General features: G+C 44.7%; 2 protein-coding genes across 27 annotated transcripts in view; one reads left to right on the forward strand and one right to left on the reverse strand.

Annotated features, from left to right (window-relative positions):
* Nucleotides 1-8,521, forward strand: part of LRRFIP2 (LRR binding FLII interacting protein 2) — a 65,854-nt gene extending 57,333 nt beyond the window's left edge. For all 24 annotated transcript variants that reach the window (XM_053259851.1, XM_053259859.1, XM_053259863.1 and 21 more), the window contains 3 exons: nt 420-499; nt 1,121-1,225; nt 7,198-8,521. In XM_053259851.1, coding sequence (XP_053115826.1) covers nt 420-499; nt 1,121-1,225; nt 7,198-7,308 — 296 coding nt within the window. In that variant the 3' untranslated portion in view covers nt 7,309-8,521. The remainder of the gene's footprint in view (nt 1-419; nt 500-1,120; nt 1,226-7,197) is intronic.
* A 154-nt stretch (nt 8,522-8,675) lies between these two features.
* Nucleotides 8,676-25,587, reverse strand: part of MLH1 (mutL homolog 1) — a 38,175-nt gene continuing 21,263 nt past the window's right edge. For 2 of the 3 annotated variants that reach the window (XM_053259848.1, XM_053259849.1), the window contains exons 13-20: nt 23,595-23,932; nt 23,051-23,196; nt 20,851-20,959; nt 17,353-17,416; nt 16,822-16,986; nt 15,271-15,363; nt 13,840-13,953; nt 8,676-8,882 (exon numbers count right to left, since the gene is read on the reverse strand). In XM_053259848.1, coding sequence (XP_053115823.1) covers nt 8,715-8,882; nt 13,840-13,953; nt 15,271-15,363; nt 16,822-16,986; nt 17,353-17,416; nt 20,851-20,959; nt 23,051-23,196; nt 23,595-23,932 — 1,197 coding nt within the window. In that variant the 3' untranslated portion in view covers nt 8,676-8,714. The remainder of the gene's footprint in view (nt 8,883-13,839; nt 13,954-15,270; nt 15,364-16,821; nt 16,987-17,352; nt 17,417-20,850; nt 20,960-23,050; nt 23,197-23,594; nt 23,933-25,587) is intronic. The other variant, XM_053259850.1, reaches the window with a different exon arrangement.

Consider the following 25,587-nt stretch of genomic DNA (forward strand, 5'->3'; position numbering starts at 1 on the left):
GTGGGCTAGCGTCTTTAAAGAGCTGGCTGCTCCACTTCCCTTCAGTACTTGGCTAAAACTTCTTGGGAACTGTTCCTGTCCTTTGAATGTGAATGAAGAAGATCGTTCTATCTTCGAAGAAGTAAACTATTACCATGCTCAAGACCAAAAAGCCCTTAAAATTTAATTACCTTGTGTATTGTGTTCCAGTAAAACTAATGGCTAAAAGTCTTGAGCTTTAAATCATAAGCTCTTGATGACTTAGGAGATAAAATATTCACCTTCAAGAGCTGTAATTCCCAGGTTTGTTCCTTCAAAGGAAAAAAATTCACAGTTAACCTCTTTGGAGGTGAGAAAAGAATTGGTGGAACTACCAATAAAGCCTTCAGTGAACTCTGTTTACAAATTCAGTTGACAGCCCTTTTTTCTTTTTTGGCCAGGAGATAGCAACAGACAAATAAGTGAATTCAAATTTAAACTTTCAAAAGCTGAACAAGATATAACAACCCTGGAACAAAATGTAGGTACTTGTAACGACACTACATACTGTTATGTTTTTCCATGATAGACTGCAGAAACAACTTGTTCTCCAGTTGACTATAGCTTATTGTCTCTAGAGCCAATGTGTAATTTCTTTCACTGCATGATCAGGCAAATGATTCCCAAAGCGTCATACTCCTGTGGAGCAACCCTCCATTTTTATATTCCATTCTAGAGACAGAGTGTTAGAGTGTGTGTGTGTGTGTGTGTGTGTGTGTGTGTGTTTGTGAACGTTGCAGGCAAAAATTTGAGCTAACCCCATCTCTGGACTTTCTCATGTTAAAAGTCTAGGAATAGCTTGATTGAAAAGTGATAGTGTGGAGTGTGAGCAGATTTTTTTATTAAAGTGCTGGTTCTTACAGTGCTTGGTGGTGGTATCACTATCCATGTCTCTTCATGGGTTTGACATTCAAGGCATTATGCTACATAAACATTTACTGTTGCTAAATCTCTGCTTTGGAGGTAGTTGCCTGAGGGAAGACTGTGTATAATTAACTTCTGTGGCCTTGTTTTAGTACTGTAGGTAAGGCCACAGATGATAAACTCCTCTAGCATATAAGAAATTAAGTGATTACTGCTTTAAACTTATTTGCTTTTTCAGGTTGTAAGACTTGAAGGACAGGTGATAAGATACAAAACTGCTGCAGAGAATGCAGAAAAAGTAGAAGATGAACTTAAAGCAGAAAAGAGGAAACTACAGCGAGAGGTAATTGCCTTATTTTGAGAGTGGGGAGTTTCCTCTGCATAGGATTACTAGCTTCTTATGTAGAAAGGAGCATTGGTTATTCACCATGAAGGTTTCTTCTTGCTGCTGGATTTGAGGACACTTCTGTGGGTTATTCCTCCCATGTGCTCCAGAGGGCAGGACTTAAATTAGCTAGAGGCTTTATAAAGGTAAGGTAACCCCTCCCAGTTCTGAGCAGCGAAGCAAAAATACAAAAATAGATGAAATAGGAAGATAGTACAAAAAATGCAGACCAATAGACACAGATGCCCAGACGGGTGGGTCGAGATGCCCTCAAATCCAGTAGCAAAAAGAAGCCTTCACGATGAGTAGCCAATGCTCCTTTCTCTGCTGCTGGAAGAGGACATCTCCGTGGGACATGCCACAGCTGAGAACCCCGGGTGAGAGCCTCAGCATCTACTGGCGCGGAAGAACATGTTGCAGGACCCATCTGCCAAATGCTGCTTGAGAAGAGCTATGCAGATCAAGCTTATAGTGCCTAGTGAAGGTGGAAGGAAATGACCCTGTGGCTGCTTTGCAGATTTCCACCGGTTGTGTGTTGGTTGAGAAGGCGGCAAAAGTAGCTGCTGACCTAGTGAAGTGTACCAAGATCTTGGGAGGGTGTCACAAGTTCTGTACTTCATATGCCAAGGCTATTCATGCCTTAATCCTTCGAGCAATGGTAGCCACGGACATTCTCTGGCCTGTGGAGGCTAGAAGGAAGGAGACAGAGTATATGTAGTGCGGATTGAAGCAGTGTGGTCAAGATAGACATTGGTGCATGTCCAGTTTATGCCATTGTTTTTCTAAGGCATGTACAGGCTTTGCAGAAAGATGGTAGGATGACTCTTTGTGAACAATGAAAAATTGATGATACTTTTGAAAAGAATGAAGGGTCGAGAACAAGACAGACTGAGTCTGGAGAGAAAATGCAGAAGTTTGGGATAATGACCATAGCTCGGATACTCGCCTGACTGAGGTGATGGCCACTAGGAAGGCCAACTCGAAAGTAGTCGTAGAGATATGGAATGCACTGGTTCAGAAGGCATAGCATGGAGGACACGTAGCACCTTGTGCAAGTCCCAGGAAAAGAATCTATGTACAACTGGTGGCAACTTGAGCATAGCCCCCTTGAAGCATTTGAGAAGTGGGTGAGAAGAGAGGCTCCATTTGGAACCAGAAAGTAAAGGTGCCAATGCCGCTGCTTGCCTTTTCAAGGTGTTAGATCACAGGCCCTAGTCCATCTGTCTTGCAGGAAAAGCAGTAACTCTGGAAGTCCATAGCACTCAGCTGACAGTCTGTCATCAACACTAGCAGAGGAAGACCCACTATGTGGCTTGGTGGCTCCTGTTCCTGGAATCCCTCCGAGAAGCAAGGATGATGTCCAGGACTTTGGGCACATACCCGCAACACGTTAGGATGTTCTGTTCAGTTGCCATGTGGCAAGCCTGAACCACACTGGGTCATGATGTAGAATTGGATTCTGCTAGAGGAGGTCGGGTGTTATCAGAAGTAACCAGGGCGACTTGACTGCCAGGTGTAGGATCTCTGCAAACCATGGCAGACATGGCCAGTGTGGTGCCACCAGAATCATCTGGGCCTGGAATAGCTGGATCCTGCAAAGTATACAGCTGAGGACCAGAACTGTTGGAAATGCGTAGATCATCTTCTTGGGCCAGGGGGCGGAGAGGATGTGGGGAAACGAGAGAAAAACCTTGGCAGTTTTGAGTTGGATGGTGAGGCGAACTGGTCGACTTGAGGATGCTTTATGGCCTGTGTCAGACATTCAAATGCCCCTGGGTGGAGGCTCCACTCTGCCGGATGGACATCTGTCTGGCTGAGTCAGTCTGCTTGGATGTTCAAGGACCCACTCACATGGTGCGCAGTTAGGGATGCCAGATGCCACTCTGCCCATTGTAGCAGCAAGGGCGACTCAGTGTTTAGAGACTGCGTTCTCTTGCCTCCTTGGTGGTTCACGTGAGCCTTGTTCATCACATTGTCCGTGTGTACCGGTACACGTTGATTGTGTAGGAGTGGTAAGAACAGCATTAGAGCCAGCCAGATGGCCCTGAGTGCCAGCCAGTGAATGCTGTGGCTTCTTTCCTGAGTGAACCATCGTCCTTGTGTGGGACACTGAAGACAGTGCACATGCCCCCCATCCCGACAAGCTGGCATCGGTAGTCACTATGGTCTTCAGTGGGTCTAAGAAAGTCTTGCCTCGGCACAGATGAAAATGTTGAGTCCACCAGTGGAATGAATGTAGTACTTCTAGAGTGTGTCTGACCTTGGTCATTCGGCATCATGCTATTTGGTTTTGGTAAGGAAGGAGAAACCATTGAAGTGGACAAAAGTGGAAACGTGCCCAGGGTAGTGCGTCCATAGGAGCCACTATCAGGCACAGAGGTTTTGCCAGTGTCAGAAGGGGAACCTGCTTGGAGGTCAAAATTTGTCCCAGTGAAGTGAGTGACTTGATGTGTTCTGGTGGTAGAATGAGGCAGTCTTTGGATGTGTCTATAATCACCTCCCAGTGGTGGAGGCTTGTGGACAGTGAGAGATGGCTCTTTGTCTCGTTCACCAGGAAGCAGTGCTTGCTCAGTGTTTGTGGTGTGAGCTGTACATCCAACCTCCCACTTTCTTGCGATGATGACATCATGAGGTCATCCAAGCATGTGAGGACCCTTATCTTCTGGAAGCGGAGGTGTGCCAACAGGGGTTTGTGAATACTTGAGGGGCCGGCGAAAAGCCGAACAGTTGTGCCCTGTATTGAAAATGTTGACCTGCATATCTGAAACAAAGGAGGGGGGCAGCTGGCTGGGTGTATTGGTATGTGTGGGTATGCCTCCTTGAGGTCCACCAATGCCATGAAGTCAGAGTTTTGTAGAGCTTCTGCTATGGAGTGCAGGGTCTCCATCTGGAACTTCTGATGCCGGACAAACCGGTTTATAAATTTTAGGTCTAAGATGGTTCTTAGGGATCCATCTTTTGGGGGCATGGTAAATAAAATAAAATAGATGTCCTTTCCCATCTGGTGATTGGGTTTATGGTGACTCTATGATGGCTATGCAAATCAGATGCTGAATTGCACTGAAATCTGCATGTTTGGTAGGCGTATTTGACCGTGCTGTTGGAAAACGGCCATTGGGGATGGAAGTTCTGTTTGGTAGATGTGTTGTATGGTGTGCCAAACCCACTTGTCTGATGTGTTGGACTCCCAGGTGTGGAAGGAATGGGATAGGTGGCCTCCCACACCCAGTCCTGGTGAGTCCAAAGGAAGGTTTGGGTTGTGGCCTGAAGGTCTTTCTGGCCTTCTGGTAAGAAAGTGTGTGTTCTGGTGGTGGTGTGGTTGGTTCCAAAAGGAACGTTGTGGCCTGTTATCTCTGACCCTTTGCCTAAAGGACAAACCACCCTGAACCATTTTTGGAAGGGCAGTATATAAATAAAATTATTAATAAAATAATAATAATAATAATAATAATAATAATAATAATAATAATAATAATAATAATAATAATAATAGAGGAGGAACACAATGGGTGAAATGACTTGCAGCTTGTGCAGGAATCTCCTTTCGTCTTTGCGAGGGAAAGAAGGAAGTGCCTCCTTTTTGTCTTTTGTTTCAATAAATAGTTCTTGAAGGGCCTACCATCACCAAAAAAGCTTAGTAGCTGTGTAGGTTACTGGGGCTAGATTGCAACACACAACAGGGTCAACTTGCCAATGTTTGAGCCATAAAGAGTGCCTAGCCACCACCATGGAGTCAGTAAAATGGGATGAGAAGCGAAATGCATCCAGTGTAGCATCTGCAATAAAGGCATGTGCCTTTTGAATCTTTAATGAAGTCTGTCTTCGGTGTATAAAGTCTGAGGGAGAAGACTGGAGTAACTCAATTTTCTTGACTGATGCCGTGACTGGAGTAACTCCACCCAGAGCAGTGATGTCCTAGCCATATTATGCTACCTGTGTAATACCATAGAGTTTATTCACTCATTATATAGATTTTAGGTTTTCTATGTGCTGTTGGTGAATTGGGGTCCAAGTCAGGGTTCTCTGTAACAGCTACTGGACTGTCCCTGTTACCAGTAGGTCCTGGATTAGAAGGGCCAAGGTCGGGCCCTGAGGATGGGGGATCAGGTGAGTCATATATGGAAATGGCTGAGGAATGGGATGGTGAGGCCTGATTCCCCCTTAGCCTAGTCCTGTTTTTTTGACAGGTTGAATCTCTTAGATCTGAGACCTTGTGTCTATACTTTATTTTTTTAGATTTCTTTGATGCTCCCTCTGATGAAGAAGAGGAAGTAGAGTCACTGTCTCTATTTCTCTCTCTAGTAGTTTTGGTACAGTGACGCTGTTGCATAGACTTAGCAATTGTGTTTTGAAACCAAGCTTGCCAACTCTGGCATTTCATCATGGAAAACAGGAGCAGGGGTTGAGGGACGGGAGAAGTTGTGTGCTGCAGTGGGGGGCATGATGGCCTCGGTCTCACTGGATCCTGTGCATACTCTGGTGTCCTGATAGACGAGGCTGGCTTTGGTAGGGCAGGCTGCATATGTAGAGACAGCCTGCTCCCCTCCTCAGGGTGCCTGGGAGCTACTAGAGGCTCTTTATGATCCGGGTGTGGAAGAGGGCCGCTTGGAGCACTTCTTCCCCACTCCTTTGGCAACCTTGGTGGTTGTGCAGGGGTTGTATCCTCTGGACTCATAGGTGGGGCAGAGGCTGTGAAGGCCCAGCTGGTATGGGCATCTGATCGTGGTATGGCCACTTTGGAGGCCGCATGGGAGGCTCTGCTGGTTCGGTCGGCCCTGCAAGGCCATTGAGCTTCCCAGGAGTAACGGGAGTGTGGTCCTTCGGCAAATATGACCCCCTTGGTGCCTGCAAGCAGCTTCGCTTAATCATCCTGACCCCCAATGACCCAAGGGATCAGGGCCTTCTCCACTTCCTTCCTATAATGGTGCCAGTGAGGACCAGGTTGTTGGTGGGACTGCTGATGCGAGTGGGTATGCCCCATCTTACCGGACTTGTGGGGGGGGTGGCATTCTTTCCCCCTTTGGGCACAAGGATGTGCTTCAATCTTCCCTCTTGTTCCATCCAAGAGATGGGTGAAGGAGGGGGTAGAAAAAGCAAAGCAGGAAAGAGGAAGTGTGTTTGTTTTTTGGATAGAGGGGAGAAAGATGATGGTTAAAGAGGCAAAGAGTAGAGTGAAATATTAGAGAATAGGCAAAAAGGTTAAGAAAGAAAAAAAAGCTGAGAGAGGCTGTCTCTGGAGCAAAGACAGGACTGAAAGATCTGGGAGGGGTCACCTTCCCTGAGCTTATAAAGCCTCTAGCTAATTAAAGTCCCATCCTCTGGAGCAAGTGGAAAGGACCATGGAGATTTCCTCATCTAGCATCAGATAACTTAATTAAGAGGAGTAATTCCTTCCTCTGTTGCAATCCACATCCTCTGATAAATGACTCCTTAATTTTTGCTTCCTGTGTGGGAGGAGCACTGAATTGCATCGTTCTTAATTGCATTGCCCTGGAACTGTTATGCTGTGTCTGCTCAAGACTGCAGGAAGTCAAGCAAGCAAGTTACTAACTTAATCCTAAGTAAGCACCATTGAAATAAATGAGACAAGTTAGTCATGACTAAATAAAGTTCCATTGATTTTAATAGGACTTATTCTGGATCCTGCTCACTGATTTATTGTCAGTACATCAAGCTTGGCCTTAAATGCTGCAAACTAGTGCACTGAACTAGCAGGGTAGAAATATCCTGAAGTTTTTTGTAGCCAAAGGTTATTTTAGAATTACAGCTGAATCTTGATTGTGTAAACAAGCTCATAATCCAAACAGCTACACTAAAGCACCTTCAGTATATGGTGTCTTGAAACTGCATTATGTTGTAATGTATTGCCACAATACATTTCATACTGTAGGTACTCAACACTAAGTATTTTGCATGTGTGTATCTTTTAGTTAAGAACAGCACTGGACAGGATAGAAGAGATGGAGATGACCAACAGCCACCTAGTAAAACGCTTGGAGAAAATGAAAGCAAACAGAACTGCACTTCTGTCTCAACAGTAGAAAGGAAATTCAAAACATCATGCACTGCTCCTTGAAATAACTTGCCCTCCGCTTGTTTTAATACAGACTTTCTTTGGCACAAACTTTGAACACTGAACTGTTCAACAGATTTTAGTTTCATAATTAAGTGGCAAATATTTTGCAACTTGAAAGAATGAAAAAATAATTTTGAGTTTCTATGCGGATGAACTTTTAGTAGCTTAATTCTAGTCTGATGGAGCCCAATACTGTATAATTGACTTACAGCTATAAACTATTTTCACAATGGTGAAATCAAGTTTATTCCTTGAACTATTTTCAACTGCTTTAATAATGCTTGGTGCTTGGAGACAACTGCATGAATTCGAGGATGCTGCATTACAAACTAACCTATTCTGTGCTCAAGACATCACATGGCACAAGTGCCTTCTATATGGTGCAATGTAAACTTCAGTGATTAGATTTAAAATAACCTTTGGAATCAGATAACATTTATTTTAAAATGTATTTTGGGGGTCTGTTTGCTAAACTTTATACATTTTTGATGGAACACTTTTGTAAAATATTTAAATTTATATAAGATGACTGTATAAAATTTGCTTTATTGCATGGGTGATGCACATCTGAGTTTTAGACTTCCAAAAGTACTATCCCCAACTGCTCTTAATGTAAGAGTAGGGCCTATAAGATGTTTTGTTGTACATTGTAAAACCTGGTGTGTTAGCTGCTGCTTATGTGTGGCGTGGAACATTGGGTGGGAGAAATGGGGCAGGAAGTATTATTAAATGGACACTTTACTTACCAAAACTGGTTGTGTGTGGGTATGTGTTGTCTACATTAACATTATTTCCTATGCATTAAGTTTTAATAGCAATAGCACAGTTTTACATTGGTATCACAAGTCACAATACTCCACGTGAAGCAGTAGCATTCTGTCAGTGTTTGAAATACCAGATACAGCACTTGTTAATACTGCAGCTGAAGTGGATATAGTTTTTTCATAATCTCAAACTATTAATTTGCAATTGTAATCTTGCCAACTGTATGAGTTCTATGTATGTGTGTTTTTATCATGGTCTTGGCAAGTTTCTTGGATAAGTTACTCTGTAGATCTGCTGTATTTGTGGGGTTAAAATGAACAGCCTATCAAGAGCTAGATTGGATGCAATTACTAAAGCAGAACCTTGCACAATTGTTCTCTACCTTTTCTCTATTGAACTTTGATGGAAATCAAGATGTCTGCTTATCTATTACACACTTAATTCTTAAAGCTAAACAATGACCATGTCATTTCCTCTGACCTGCAGTACAATCACTTTTACAGTCAGCCCAATTAGCTCAAGTCTGAAACACAGTTATTTCATTAAGTGACCACAGGAAACGAGCCATTAATAAATAACTGGAGGCCTTTATTTATTTGCCCATGTTCAGCACCTCTCAAAGACTTTGTACAGGTCTGGTAGATTAGCAAGCTGCAAAATATTGCCATCTTCTCTGAAGTTCTTAGGGGGTAAGAGGGATGTCCTAAAAGCTTTGTAAAGCACATGTTCAACTGCCCACTTCCATGATCTTGTTTCTGCTTCAGCTTCTTCTGCCTGAAATTAAAACAGCTTAAGTTTGACCAAACATGAATTTTAATAGTATTTGATCTAAGGTTACCAAGCAAGACATTTCAGGTTATGCCTTCTGCTATAAGAGTAGCTGAGTTCTGTTCAAAATGTATTAGACCTAGACGTTCTCATGTATTAACTTCATAACCACTTGTTCCCATTTCATCTAGCCCTAGGCAACCTGTGGAAGCTTATACCAAAGCCTGTAGGATACACAAGGACACTGATATTCATAGGGGTTCTGTTCCATTACTGTACTAGGAAAAGGTGAAAAAATGCTGATTTTTAGCCAAATTGGGGGGCAGGATGCAAGGAAAATCTCATCACCATGCTTTGTGGCTCGCCCCACATTATGCTGTGCCCCACATATGCCCCAGAATTGGCAAAAAATCACTTTTTAAAAAAAAAAAAAGATGGGAGCCAGTTTGTGTCTCCAAGTGACTATCTCTGGTCATTTCCAGCCATCGCCGACTCACAGAAATGTGAGGTCAATGTGTTCCCCCCTGTATATGCTGAGGTTGGGTGTCTTACCTGACCACGGCTATGTGCATCTGCAAGTAAGGTTTCCCTGTACTAGAAATTGACAGTGTCATGTGTAGGCAAGCTCTGGTGCTCTTGCATACTGGGGTACTGTTTCTCCCTCTGGATAGATGCTTTTAAAACAAAACTTGAAGTTCTCCCTTGCTTAAGTGCTACGTATTCCAGCAACAGAACTGCTGCACTGCATGACTGTGCTATAACCTTCTTCCATCCTTCACTTCCTCCAACTCTCAATTATCCATATGGTTCCATAAATTTGGAAAAACTCTGCACAAAGCATTAGTCTAATGCAGGGTTGTGAAACTGCAGCCCTCCTGTTGTTGGCCTATGCCTCCTATAATCCCTGCCCCCTGTGACTGGGGATGATGGGAATTGTAGGCCAGCAGCAGCTGGAGGGCTGCAGTCTGACACCCCTGGTCTAGTGCAATGGACTCTCTACTTCCTTAGAGCAGCCCCATGGACCACAGACTGAAATTCCTGTGTACTACTATCAAGCAATGATCCCAAACAGCATAGTGGCAATGGTTAACACTAATAAGCATTAAACCTGAAGTGTATTCTCAGCAGGGAAACAGTGCCTCTGGACAGCGGCTTGCTTCTCAGCACTTGCTCCTGGACCGGGCCAAATAAACAGGAACCCAGCCACCCCCTCTCCTGTGAGTGGGAGGAGCCATCCCCAAGTTCCCAGAACCAATTAATTAAGCCAACAGTGGATTGTATATAAAAACCAGATAAATTACGAAACTGAAAAAAATGAAAGTCACTGAAGGGGGAAAATCCTAATGGTGGGTAAAAGCATAGGGAGAGGGGCAGATGTATTCCGTCTCTCTGCTGAGAATGGCTGCTTCAAGTACGTACCATGGTCCATTCTCCAGCAGGGAAGGAGTGCATCCAGACTGTGGAGCATACATCAATTTCTGTCCAACTGGAAGGGAAGTCTCTCCTGCCCATGTACAGACCACCTGTTGTAGTACTCTCTAGCCAAAAGACACGTTAGCTGAAGACACTGAGTTTAACTTGTAATGACGTCCAAAGGTGGATGGGGACGACCAAGTCGCTGCTTAACAAGTGCTAACTAGTGGAGCTTGTGTTGAAAAAATGACTGAAGCAGTTGCACTGCAATTCCGGCAGACGTAGGAACTCCTGAGGATATATAGGCCTGCGATATGCAAGCCCTGATCCACCTGGACAGGGTAGAGGAGGAAACCTTCTTACCCAACAAGCAGGGTAAGAAACAAAGAAGCATTCTGAGATTTGGAAAGCCTTGGTTTGCTTTAGGTTGGCTCTGATGGCACATATGAGGTCAAGAGTATGCCAGGACCGATCCTTGGCATTGGATGGCTTTGGGCAAAAATAACTCTAAAGACATGGAAAATTGTATTAATTTTAGGAATAAAGGACAGATTTGTTTGGAAAAGTACATAATCTGGAAAGATATGACAAAGCTACTTCCTGATAGTGCCCTCAGCTCGGAAACCTTTCGAGCGGATGTGATTGAGATTAAGGAGCAATTTCCATGTAAGGAACTTAAGTTTCACCAATTTAAGTGGCTCAAATGGAGATTTGGTAAGTGCCTGAAGGACCAAATAAAGATCCCACATGGGAAATCTATGGGCCAGTGGTGGGCTAAGCAGAGATGCTAGTCTCAGGAACCTTTTAACATGTGGGTGAGATGCAAGAGAGGAAGGGTGATTAACCCTCAAGATGGCAGAGACAGCTACTATCTGCCTTTTAAGAGTATTTGGTTTTAGGGCTCTAAGCCCTCCTGAAGGAAGAACAGGATAGACTTTATAGGGGCCAAAGATGAGTCAATTCCCTCTGCCCTTCACCAAAGGGAAAAGGTCTTCCAGGAAGCCTGATAGAGTATCTTCATGGAACCCTTCCTGGAAACCAAAACCCTATCGGAATACCCTTTCTTCTTTAGCACCTTCTGCTCAGCCTCCAGGCTTCAGCCACTTTGGATTTGGATGAAGAAGGTTCCAGCTGTTGTCTAGTGGAAAAGGTGGTTCCACCAACAACCTGAGCAGAACCATGGCCTGAGTGGCCATGCTGGGGCTACTAACATCACTTTCGCCTGACAAGCTCTCATCCTTTGGATCACCTTGGATAGGATGGCCTGTCGGGTAAAACTCTGGCCACCTCTGGTCCAGAGTGTACATCCCCTCTGCTCTGGGGTCATGAAACCTTGAAAAGAACCTTGGAATCTTTGCATTTGCTGGAAATGCAAACAGGTCCACTACTATGACCCCAAACCCGCAGCTGATCTCCTGAAACGTTTAGGTTAGTGACTACTCCCCCGAATCCATCCTCTGCTGGCCGAGCCAGTCCACCTAGATGTTTTCTACACCTGTGACATGCTCTGCCAACGGGAAGAAGGCCATTCAAACAGACAAGTGGCCTCGAGGCAGCATCAAGGAGTTTGTGCCTCCCTGTCAGTTTACGTGTGCTTTGGCCACTGCATAGTCCATTCGGGCAAGTACACGGTGGTGACACACCTACTGGAAGGCCAGGCGAGAGAGAGTGAGGAGTATGCTCCAACTAACTGATGCCATGAGCACTCTCTTCCTTGTTCCACTGACCCTATGCCACTGATGTTCCACAATGGTCTCCCCAGCCAGAGAGATTGGCATCTGTGCTCAGTTTCTCTTTCTCTGTGGGTAGGTATTGGACCCCCTCAGGCAAGAGCCGAAGAAGCCACCAGCAATGTGAATCTTTGGCTGACTGAGAGATTGATACTGGACCCCAAGAACGGTCTGCTATCCTGTACTGGTGAGGGAGAAAGCCCATTGAAGTGGGCAGGAGTGAGAGGCACCTCCTCTATAGCCTGATTTCAAGGAGGTGCTGGATGGCTTCCAGTACCAATTTGTGTTTGCCAGCTTGTGAAACCTTGGAGATGGCATGTACTGCCTGGAGGATGAGTTCCAGGCAATATCCCCCTCTGATGGTGCCCCTTACCCACCATCCCTGTGGGGGGAATTGGGAATGACCAGAAGAGCACAGTGGTAAAAACTGCCCCTGCTTTGCCTAATGTGCACCAGTGGGTCAGGAGATCCCCCACTCAGAACCCTCTGAAGAGTGGGTGAAGCAGGCTGTTGCTGGGCAGAACTGGTGACATTTGAACCAGAAATGGAGGATCGTGCCTTTTTAGTATGCCCTTATCACTCAATGACTCTTTCTGGCATGAGAAGCCCTTATGGACTTTTTAAAACCATGTCCCTCAACCACTGCTGGATGTTGTTGGCAATGGTCTATCCCCCACAAAAGGCACCACATAGTCATCCTCGCCAAGGACCCAAGTAAGGGCCTGCATATCTCCTACGTCAGAGATGCTCCCAGTGATGCCCTCTAAACATAAGTCTCTCTTTCCCTGCCTGATCGCACACCCACTCCGGTAGTGATGGCACGTGAGGTTCTAGCTCCTTTGCCCATCTTGTTTCTTTTGAGGCACAGCAGCCCCTGAGGCTGCAGCACAAGCCTCTCTTGGGGGCAAAAGTGGCACCGGACCCACTGGCGAGCCATTGGTATCGGGGGGGGGGCACTTGCTGGATGACATGCTCGATTGAAGGGGGGAAGGCTCAAAGACAACACACACACACACACAGATAAGCCTGAAAAAGCCAAAACCAAAGTGTTTTATAAAACAAGGCAATAAATGAAAGCTCAAAGAGCACCGTGGCTACCCTGCCTACTAGGAGCCAGACAGGGCAGAACTGGGAATCCAGGGATGGCTCCTCCCACTCACAGGGGAGGGAGTTCCTGTCGATTTATTTGGCCCTGTCCAGGAGCTAGTAATGAGGAGCAATCTGCTGCCCTGGTGCACATCTTCCTTGCTGAAGATTCTCCATTTCTCTCCAGAAACTGCATTGTGTTAACAACCTCACAAATGACAACTACAATGAGAAATCTCCAAGTTTCCTTATGCTCTCCTCTTGAGAGTACAGCACTTTTCTCTTGCACACTGACTACCATAGCATTACCCATCATGATCCTAAGCCCCAGCACAACCACCACTTGGGAATAGAAGAGGCTCATGAGAAGAGCCCTCCTGTTTATGAACAGTTCAAGCTTTTGCCTAGTAAATGATTAGGTCCTACTTCACTTTCAACCAACACAGGACTGCTGTAATATTTAAAGGCTCTTCTACAGAAAGGCTTTACAGATTCACATTGTTCCCCAGTACTGGCACAACATGTATCTTAAAATATGCTGCTGTGCCAGGCACTTGAAAGGCTACCTTGATGAATTGTCGGGAAAAGAATTCCCCTCCTCCTTACATTAAAGAGGAACAATTAAGCATTCTCTCCCTTTGCAGCCAGTCCCTGCAAAGTGTATTGTTGATATTACAGAATAAAGTAGTCCTTTTACACGTTACCATCTGTGAAAGAACCAATGAGGAAAGTACCTGTTGAGCAGTAAGATCCGACTCTTCCATTATATATTGCTTTCTAATAGAATAGAACATGGCATATTCTCTACTAAGACTTTCAAAACATTCCTTTTCCTCATCCCAGTTTACCTGGTAAAGAAAACATAACAGAGAGAGAAATGTCTATAGTGCAAAGCTAGCTCTTTAAAAAACAATAGTTTGATACGGGAAAATGTGTATATACCTCAGTATCAAGTACAGTTTGCCTGGGTTAGAAAAATACTAAAGCAAAACTTCCCTTAAGGGAAAGGCTTAGCACTTGTATCCTTAACTATCAGCCCCCAAAATACAGACAAGTGTTGGTGTTTTTTTTAAAACCCACTCAATGAATTTTATATAGCAAGAGATTAGTTACTTGTGACTATATGTCACCTGCAGTTTCTTTGAGAGAACAATGACAGTGGAACATATTTTAAAGGCACTTTTGTGTAGCAGTAATATCACACTCAGTCCCAGTCCTTAATATTTCAGTTTTACTTTCAATTCTCACAATCATATAAAAGCTCCAAGTGTGGAGCTTGGCCCCTAGTTTATGAAGCTGAGCAGCTGGCAGGAATGCAACACAGGGAGGGGGCTGTGGAGATTTGCAACCCAGTGGTCAAGTTTTCTGTAGTAAGTGCTTCTAAATGTTATAGACCAGGTCGCTATCAATGACCAGAGGAAGGCAGTTTTCAGGGGCATCCCCATGACAACCGTAGTGTGTGTTCCTGGGGTCTGAATGGGAAACAGAAGTTTAAAGTGGTTTTCAGAACAGATATTCAACTAGGGCAAGGATCTTGGCTATTTTTCAAGCAAGGGCCACTTTTGCCACAAACATTGTACGTGAGAGCTGTTTCCCACTGCACTGACCTTCACACAGTGCCAAGCTTTTCTCAGTGCCATAGTGGGGCCTTTAAAAGAAGTGGGGCTCCATTCAGCTCCAGTGATGTCTGGGAAGGCATGTGCAGAATACTAGGAAATGCAGTTATCCCCAGCACTTAAGCACTTGGAGCTTCCCTTAAAGGAGACCCACTGGCACTGGGCATAGCTGTTGCAGCACGGGGTCAATAAGGCTGTGGAGTATTCCACTTTGGCCTAAGAAGAGCCACACAGAGACTGTGGGAGCTGCCACTAGTACCCAGGCCTTGCAATGAAAAACATTAAACTAGGGTGTTCCACTCTTCGTTTTCTCCAGGTGCAACTCTTAAATAAGGTTGTATTCACAAATCTATGTAACTGAATAGTGTTAGGCATTTTTGTAGAGGTCATTTAGGAGAGCGTTCCTCACTTCTGTACTGTTCACACATCGCTTAAAAAGAGGACTATGACGGAAGATTGAGGAAGTCATACTGTTAGAGTGGAGTAACTCTATGTGAATATAGTTTGAGAGATTCTAATTCAAGCAAAGGTCACGACTGATCAACCTACCTCTGTGGCCAAACGAAGGATAAACATAGGTAGCCCTTCCAAGGGAGGGACGTAATTATCTATCAGAAGTGGAAGTCCTGAAAGATTCCCATTCTGTAAACAGAATATTTTCAGTCATATTGGATGTCTTCTCATCTGTCACATACTAGGGGTGTGCATGAGCCGAAATTCGTGGTTCAGTTCAAATTTGGACCAAATTCAGACTGAACCACTGGTCTGTGAACTGGTTTGGCGGTTCAAGGGTCTATGCTTGCATAGGAGTGGGGGAATCCTTGAAAAGTCTTCTAAAGGGCGTGGGGGGCAGAGGGCAGTGAGAGGGCTCCTTTCAAAGTAGATTAAGGTTCTTACTGGTCCGCTGATGCCCGCTGCCACTACTCAAAGCCTCACGGCGCAGCCCAAGCACGCAGCACTCCCTCCAGCAACCCGGTGGTGCGGTTCTAGCATTCGGAGAGGCTGGAATGGAGGAAGCACCACACACTTGGGCTGCACCAGGCGGGCTTTGAGTGGTGGTGGCAGCTGCTGTGCCAGTAAGAACCGTAATCTATTTTTAAAGGTGCCCTCTCATTGCCCTGTCCCCCAACTGCGCTTTAGAGGACTTTTCAAGGATCCCCCCACCCCTTTGCTTGTAGAAGGGAATCATCACCAGGTACCCCTTTGCAAACATAGCTCCTCAATCCCAAACTGCTCCACTATGGAGCTGGCTCGGTTTGGTTTGATCACAGACTGGACCGCCTCTAGTCCAGTTCATGATCGAACCAGCCCGGTTCAAAACGAACCGGTTCATAGGAGCATAGGAAGCTTCCACATGGGCAGACCATTGGTCCATCTAGCTCTACACAGTACAATACAATAGTCTACACAGACTAGCAGCAGCTTTTCAAAAGTTGCAGGGCTGAGAGAGTCTCCTGTCTATCTCGGAGATGCCAGGGAAGGGAACTAGGAACCTTCTGCATGCAAGCATGCAGCTGCTCTTCTCAGAGCAGCCCCACCATCTTATAGTGCTCGAACAGTTCGAACACACCCATGTCACATAACTTGAGACCACTGCATGACTACCTACCAGAGCTGCTGCTTACAATTCTGCAAAGGGAAGTTTCCCACAGCCTGCCTCTAGCTTTTTTCCCCTATTGAACTTCTTGTAAAAAGCTTGCCCAGCAGTACAATTCTGGGCATATTAATTTGGAAGCACTGTTTTCAAGGTGCTTACTTGCAGGGAAATAGTCTGCAGCTATTGGCCGACATGATACGCATCCCTACTGGCAGCGGTAGGGCTTGTGGTGGTGCTGCAGATATGGAAAGCAGCAGGTCTGCTATAGGGACTGAGCAGTCACACTAGAAGCATTCGTGTATTTTTTCCCCATTGCAAATAAACGCTTCTAGCACTACCATCTGAGCTCTGCGGAGGAGCTACTGCTTTCCGTGTCTGCAGGAGCATTGCCACAAGCCCTGCCATTGCCAATAGGGTTGCCTATCGTATCAGCCACTATTCTTGTCCAGTAGCTGTTACCACACAACTACCCTGTGTCCAAAAAAGAAAAGAAAAGTCGTTACCTCATCAATTTCAAGTGAGAAATAGTCTTTCAGCATTTCGCTCTTTTTTGTTAGAAACTGAACTATATATTCAGCAAGGCCTTCCTTTGGCCCATCTTCTTCTGTCCAGCCACTTTCAGCATTCTCCAGGGCTAGCATGGCCAGATCATATAGAGGAGCTGGTTCCTAGTATCACCAAAATAGATAGCATAACTACCATTTACTGTTCATACACATACACAACGTTTTACATATTATCCTCAAAGTTTTTGGAGAATAATAATAATAAATTCATTAATTACTGTTGGGTCATATCATGTTGGAATTTGACATTTTGGGCCATGCCCAGGCCTGCCAGCTATTTAAGTCCAACCAGAGATGCTGGCCAAACTCACATCCAGGTCTGCATGATGGCAGCTCTCTTCTTGTTTAGAAAAGCAGTCTCCTTAACACATTTTGATTCCTGTCTTGAGGTTAGAATACCCTCACATTTTAAAATTACTTTAATCATTATTAAAATATCTAACTTAGATTCAAGAAGAGTATACTTACTGACAACCTCAAAACTCCAAAGTTTCCAAAGTCATAAATAAGGATCTGGTAGAACATTTCTTGACTTGAGAAAGAAAGAAAAGTCAATTTGCTATATGCACATCCTATGTCTATGAAAGAAAAATCCCAATAGTAATAACAAAACTATTATTTTTAGTTATGGGTAGGAACTGTACAGTCATCCCTCACCAACTGTGAGGGTTACGTTCCTGCAAAACCTGCGGTTGGCAAATTTGTGGCTGGCGAGGCATTGAAACCAGTGGAAAACAGGGGGTTAGGGAAACCAAAAAATCACCTAAAAATCAAGGGGAAAGTGCTCAAAGCCCCTCACCAAAACTCCCTAAATATCAGCAGAATCAGCAAGAGGTACCAAGAGTCACCAAGAGGAATGAGCAGACTGAGCTCCCTGAAAATTCCTGAACACTCAAATACACTTTAAAATCACAACACTACAGCAGAACACAAGGAATATCAATGAAAAGCTTTTGCTACCTGACAGCCATGCATAGATGGTCAGGATGCTAAGGAGGAGGGATAGGAGAGATGTTGTGGGCTGCAATAAGGGGAAGGGACATGTGGGAAGGGTGGAGAAGAGTGGGCTGGCTCAGGGGGGTTTCAAGGAGAAGAGAGAGTACCAGCACCCCCCTCCTCCGAAGCACCCTCTGTTGCAGGCAATTCACAGCTGCTCTCCAATGTGACAGGTCGCTCTCTTGAAAAAGCTCAGGAGGATTGGCTGTGCCATCTTCTTCCTGAGGTCTTTTTGGACCTCAGTGTAAGGCTGAATCAGGTCATTCAGTCCCCACCTGAATGTCAGGCTGCGCTATATAAAGGGGTCATCTGCCAGCTCTGAGGCATGTTTGAGGAACTGGTTGATCTTTTCAAGGGTCAACTTTGCTGTGGCCCTGCAGTCTTCCTCTTCTTCACCAGCTTCTTCCTGATCGCTGGAGAATTTGATCTGGGCCTCCAGGTCTTGCTCTGTGAGCTCCTCAGAGTGTGACTCCAGAAGCTCAGCAACTTCAGCCAGCTGGATGCCCTCATCTCCAAGTCACCTGGCAGAAACTATCCTCCCAACCTCTATCCTCCGCAGCTGGCACAGAAGTGTGTGTCTCTCACAGCCTACTTCTACAGCTTCCTCCAACAGGCATTCAGGGTGCTGCTCCTGAGCTCATCCATCGTCTCCTTGGTGATGGTCAAGGCATGGGCGATGTAGCCCTTCCAGGCTTCCTTCAGGGTCATGTCGGGGTCACCATCCATCAAGGTCAGCGATATGTTCAAAGTTCCGCCTGGTGTAATGGTTCTTGAAAGCCTGGATGATGCCTTGGTCCATCGGCTGAATGAGCAATGTGTTGTTTGGAGACATGAACACCACTTCCACATTGGGCTGGGCAAGCAGCAGGTCCGGAGGATGCCCTGGGGCATTGTCCAATAGCAGCAGTGCCTTGAAAGCCAGGTTCTTCTCTTAGGTCACGCTCCATCTCATGCACAAAGCAGCCATTGAACCAAGACATGAAGATGGTGCGTGTTACCCAGGCCTTCGTGTTTGCTCTCCAGAACACAGGAAGGTAGTTCATGTTCTTCCCCTTCAGTGCCCATGGATTCAGGAACCAGTAGACCAGCATGGGCTTGACCATCAGGCCATCTGAGGTGTTGGTGTAGAACAGAAGGGTCAGCCTGTTCTTTGCAGCCTTGAATCCTGGAGACCTTCTCTTTTCCTTGGAGATGAAGGTGTGGTTAGGCATCCTCTTACAAAAGAGACCAGACTCATCTGCACTGAAGACCTGGTTGGACACATAGCCCTTCTCTTCGATCAGCCTCTTCGGCTCAGCAGGAAAAGCAGCTGCAGCCTCCTGGTCTGCAGAGGCAATCTCCCCAACAAGCTTCACATTGTGAAGGCGGAAGTGCTTCTCGAAGTTCTCAAACCAGCCCTTGCTGGCTTGAAACTTCTCAGAGTCTCCCTCTCCAGAACTCTCCACCAGGTGCCTGTAGATCCTCTGTGTCTTGATGCAGATCATGCAGGTGCTGAGGGGGACCCTTTTCTGTGCCTGCTCCTCCATCCAGATGTTCATGGCCTTCTCCAGCTTCTCAGTGTTGGGTTCTTGTGGCATGTACAAAACCTTGAGAGAGGATTGGGTCCCACTGGCAACACTGCCTCTGATGGCATCCTCATTCTTCTTGATGCTACGAATGGTCGATTCATTGACCCCAAACAATCTTCCAGATGCACTGTTGCTTTGGCCCTCCTTCAGGCAGTCCAATACTTTGATTTTGTGCTCCTGGGATATGACAGTCCTTGCCTGCTTGGCCACAGCATCTTCCTTTTCCTTGCCTGCATGCTTTGGAGACATTTTCTGAGCGCTCACTCTCTTGCTCACACACCATCGCTCCTCTCTCTCTAATCTCTGCTTCTCTAACTCTCACTAAAAAGCACTGCAAACACAGCAGTAAAGACACAGCTGCCATTACGGCCCCCCCCAACACATGCAACCCCCCCCCAGCAGCAAAGAGTGCAAACACAGCAGTGAAGACATAGCAGCCATGCCGCCCCCCAGCACATGCAGGCCTCCCCCAGGAGCAAACAGTTAAATGCAGGCTTCCCACAGCAGCAGTGAAAGCGCAGCAGCCATTACTGTACAGCCCCCAACACTGCACAGTTTTCACACAACTCAACTCCACCTCTCTCTCTTTACTCCACCTGTCCAACGCCCCTCCGCTCTTTCCCGCCCTCGGAAAATCATGCCAACAAAATCCCATGAGAATCGCATATACTCGAGTTGCGGTTGGTAAGACCGGTCACAATTTCCCAGTCATGGATACTCAAACCTGTGATTGGGAAACCCATGGTTGGCGAGGGATGACTGTATGCGTATTTTCCCTAGAATACTCTAGTTATCTCAAGGTATTTTATAACAAAAATTAATGTGCTTAATGATATAGCAAAGCTTTCTGGTAGTGGCATATAATGGGCTGATTCTCACAATCCAATGTAAGGACAGAGGAGCATCCAGCCGAGGTTTGGGAGCCATGATCATGCACCCAAATTAATAGTTTTGTTACGTCGTAATTGTAATGTCGGGTGGAGGACTGGGAATTGATTGTATGCTAGAACCAATCCCGGTAAGTTGGCGAGGACAGCTGACCTCAATCTGACATTTGATGGCCTGCGCCAACCAACCATGGGGCTGCTTCTGGCACATGATCACTTTCTGGTCCTCTGCCTTAATGCTCTACTGTTTCATTCCACGTTTTTCTTCCCCAACCGCATATCCACAAGCTGCCCTGTAGAGATGTGTGCCCTCCTCACAGATGGCCTTAATTTCAACATGTGTTCCCAGCATTTCTGAGCAGTGAACCTCATATTTAAATAACAGCTAGAACAATGTAACAACCCACAACAGTCAACTTAGGAAGAAAACAAACAAATATGAGCACTCATAGTTCTGTCTCAGCTCATATGGAACAAGTTCAGTAGCTTACTATTTTACCAGAAGAGCAGTATACCTGAGCTTTGTAGTATTGACAAGATACAGTTTTGTCTGATACTGCACCAGTGCCCACTGAGGATTAACACACCCAACAAAGGAGTGATCCCGTAACATCTCTTGAAGACCTGGAATGACAAACACCCTGTATTCAGAAGAGTACCTAGAATTTGTAATACCTTTCTCTTAAGAAATCAATCGCTTGATACATCAAACTGCTGGAAACAGTTTGATGAATTTCGTGTCACCCAGTCCTGTAGTTCTTTCTCCTCAGGGAAAATTGAATTTGACAAGAAAGTTGCTGCTTACGCTATTCTTAAACTTGTATGCACTTTCCTTCTATGAAACGCCTCAGAATATACTTTCTCGAGCAATCCCACATACTTTGGTCTCCAATTTTAATTGTAAACTGCCCAGAGACACAAGTTTTGGGCAGTATAGAAATATTTTAAATAAAAAACTAAAAATAGCTTAAGAGTTTGACCTTCCAAGGTTTAGAGGAAATACTGCATTTTCAATAGGATACAAGAACAGTCACATTATACTCTTAGAATCCTTTTTTCCAGTAAATATTTTGACAATTTTCCAATAAATATTTTCGCAATAAAATTGGTCACTCCAGATTTTTTGGATTTAAGCCATGCAGCACTGTTGACTTCAAGCAGTTAGTGCTTGGCATTAAAGTATTGTACTTGCAAGTGTGTAACAAATCTCAACAGGGCCCATTTAACAACCCAGGTCAGCCAAAATAGTTGGGTCCCAAGTAGTTTCAAACTGTTTCACTCCAATGAACTCTATGTTAATTCATTGGTTCATTCCGTTGGCCATGACTGTCAGATTTTACAACAAAGCTCTAATATTTGCCCTGAGCCATTTTTGGAGGGGCGGTACATAAATCAAATAATAAATAAATATTTAAACACTGGCGATCGTAAGATTCTGCATACCTGGATATGGCATGATACCTCCAAGCACCAGTACATTTATTGACAAAGTAGTAAGCTTTGGGTCACATTTACTTGGAGTAAACTCCACTCAAGTCAGTCTATTTCAGTAATTTAGAAACTGGGTGATAGTCCAGATCTCCAGACATAGCTCCAGACATACCCTTCCCGGCTTCTCCAAGATAGGTCTGAGAGAGATTCCTGCCTGCAACCTTGGAGAAGCTGCTGCCAGTCTGTGCAGACAATACTGAGCTAGATAGACCAATGGTCTGACTCAGCATATGGCAGCTTCCTATGTTCCTATGTACTGGTGTTGGCTACTTGTTCAAAGAGACTAACATGGAAAGTATACTTTATCTCTGAAACATTCATTATTTTAGTATAACTGCAAGGAACAAATTAACCCTAATCAAACTTCAGCTATGTCTGTTACACCAAAATTTGCTCTGAAAAGTACAACAGCTGAGAAGAAGCCACCCCCATGGAGAATTTGCAGGCTATTTTGTTTGCTTCAAAACAAATATTTATTGGACAGAGCCAAGTTGTGCTTGGCTCCTCTGAATCGCTTACAAAACTGGGCAAGAAGCAGCCATCAGTGCTCTCAATCAATGCCCACTCGACTGGCGGGTGTTTCCAAAGCAGCATCTGAACACTGTTGCATTCGAGCCTCCCAGTCCCTTTTTGGTGTTGCTCAGCACAAAACTACTTTGTTGTCCCTGTGTCCGTAGCCAAAGCACATAAATAAAGATTTGCTTTTCCAGGCTGGCTTTTTGCAAGCCATTAGCCATGAGTTAACTTCAGCATTCAGAAAAATCAAATGATAAGAATAAAATATTACTGAGTTCAGGAACCTCTAAGCACTGTGGGAAACAAGCTTGAATGCAGATCAAAAAGCCTTGTGGAAGGTGTGCATCTAACATGTAGAATAGCTACAGACTAAACTGGTATGTAGGGTATACATATCACTGACTTGGGCTATTGGTACAGAAACTGGCCCCCATCCAAATATTTCAAATACCTTAGCATGAGTAGTCTTAACTCACTGCTACAGGAATTTAGTGGGCAATATAAATTCTATCTGCTGGCCAATGGCTGTAATAAAATTGATGATGATGATGATGATGATGAATATACATTCTAAGAAAACTCACAAGATATGCCATTTTGTTAACAAATCAATTATCTCATAATATATGGTAACTTTGCGTTAACGAGTGTAGCTTAAGGGGTCTACAAAGGCACGTGAAGCACAGCAGTAAGGACAGATGAACTGACTTGCATGTGCCCGATTGCCAATTTCCTCCTGAAGGGTCAATACACTGGTTAAGTTAATAATCCTCCGCCGAGGAGTGCAGGCAGCAGTCATTTCCTGTCTTGCATGTTCCTCCATTTCTACATCACAATCTGTTCTCAGCCTCTTTCTGCAATACAGATACAAAGGAAATGAGTTCTATTCCGCCAGAAATGTATACAAGTCATCAGAGCAGTGCGATGAATTCACAAGTAGCTAAGCCACTCAAAAAATTCAATTCCTGTTTCACGCATATATTTCATTTTCCACCCAACAGCTTAGTTTGTTGTAAAAGATTCTTTGCTGCACATTTTGTGGTTTGAAATTGCACCAGCACAACATGATCCCAAGGAAAAAAGGGTAGTGTCTAGCTCTGTATCAACCTCATATTTTTTTAAAAAAATATGCAAAGATAATAAAACATCCAAGTCGGAACTATTGTTCAGCAAAGAAGATAGAGAAGACCTCTTGGCAACAGTTGTTATCAATGGAAACAATGCAGAAATATTTAGCAGAGATCACATTTACCGAGCAGGTAAGGCTTCAGGAGACATCAGTTTACTTTCTTTTGAGTTTTCTGGTGACTCCAAAGCTGTTTCCAGGTCACTGCAATCTTTCATCTCAGCATCTTGTGGTCCAGTATTCTTGCAGCTCTGATTGGTGCTACTGTCCTCTGGTGCCACAGCAGCAAATCCAGAAGTCTTGGATTTATTAGCTGGCTGAAGAAAAGCATCTAGCTTCTGGTCCCGGGAATCAGTGCGGACCATCCGATGAGCATATACCTTGTCTCCTGTCCCTTGATTACTTGAAGAACTTGCTGATTTAACAACATCAGTAGAAGAAGCAGTAACACATGGAAGCAATGTCTGCAATGAAGAGATTTATGGGAAATAAATGAATCAAAGAAGAGAAGCAATTCAGTGTACCTGTCTGGCTTCAAGTCTGGGAAGAGCCAACATTAGGCACCACTAAGGGTGTATTCACAAAGCCAACTTTGTGAATATATGTTTTTAAATTTGATGTTTATATTTGTATTTCTATTTTAATTGTTTTTTAATGATTTCTGTTTTTTAATTGTAAACCGCCCTGAGCCAGCTTGGAAGGGCGGTATAAAAATCGAATAAATAAATAAATAAATAAATAAAATAAACTTCTCACATAACTGCAATGATCATCAGATAATCTAGCCATTCAAACAGGGTTACAGATAATGCCTATCACCATAACCACTTTCCCTAAGTGGCCAGACTCTCTAATGAAGGCTGTGCCACCTACCAAGAAGCATTTCACAGTTAGGGAACAAGTGGTCTAGCATGGCTGGGACATATCATTTAAAACAAAGCAACAAGCTGCAACATTAAAGTATGGAAGATTTCTTTGTCATACACACTCTTCTTTGCCTTACAAATTAAACTGTGGGCAAAGTTTTAGCACATCTTGATTAAATCGGTTTACGGGAAGAATTATGTGGCAGCAACAGCCCTTCTGACCCAGACATTGTTATCTGTTCTGTTCCCAGACTGGTCCAGAGGGGGTGGGAGAGCTTGCTCTTGGTCCCACCGCCAAGGCAGTTGGGATTGTATCCCAGCTTCTGGCTTGTATGCCAGCTCAGTTTAAAAGCAGCAAGAATTTGCCCAGTTTGGACATCATGGATCATCAGGATAAGAAGTAAAATCCTTCCTCCCATCACATATGAATAGGATGAAAAGCATGTGCCTAAGGCTAGGGGACACGACAAACCCAAGATTAAATCCTATCTTTGGGTGCCAACTGAACTGGGTCTATTTGCACAAGTAATAGTATTTTGTACGTTATAATCTCTTACGATACAAATCAATGGCTGACTAACATGCACACCAAAAAGTGTTCCCCACACACTAATGGGGGAGTGGTGAATGTTGTTGATCCCCTCTTCCCTCTGTAGCTTCCTGTGCCTCCTGCTAATATGTCCCCGAGGAACCCACAACCCTCAGGGATGTGTTTTCTGGAGACACAGGTGGCTGAAGAGATAAGAGAAGATCGGCAAACCCCCCACCCCACCCCGGTTGCACACACATCAGTCTTCATGTCAGCCAAAAGTAGTTATATGTAGTACAGCTGGGTATTTCTATGTTACACTTACAGTGAGGGAAATAAGTATTTGATCCCTTCACAAAAGATGTCTTAGTACTTGGTGGCAAAACCCTTGTTGGCAATCACAGAGGTCAGACGTTTCTTGTAGTTGGCCACCAGGTTTGCACACAACCCAGGAGGGATGTTGTCCCACTCCTCTTTGCAGATCCTCTCCAAGTCAGAAAGGTTTCGAGGCTGATGTTTGGCAACCCGAACCTTCAGCTCCCTCCACAGATTTTCTATGGGATTAAGGTCTGGAGACTGGCTGGGCCACTCCAGGACCTTCATGTGCTTCTTCTTGAGCCACTCCTTTGTTGCCTTGGCTGTGTGTTTTGGGTCATTGTCATGCTGGAATACCCATCCACGACCCATTCTCAATGCCCTGGCTGAGGGAAGGAGGTGCTCACCC

This window comes from Hemicordylus capensis, chromosome 6 (genome assembly GCF_027244095.1).
Source record: "Hemicordylus capensis ecotype Gifberg chromosome 6, rHemCap1.1.pri, whole genome shotgun sequence".
NCBI lineage: Eukaryota > Metazoa > Chordata > Lepidosauria > Squamata > Cordylidae > Hemicordylus > Hemicordylus capensis.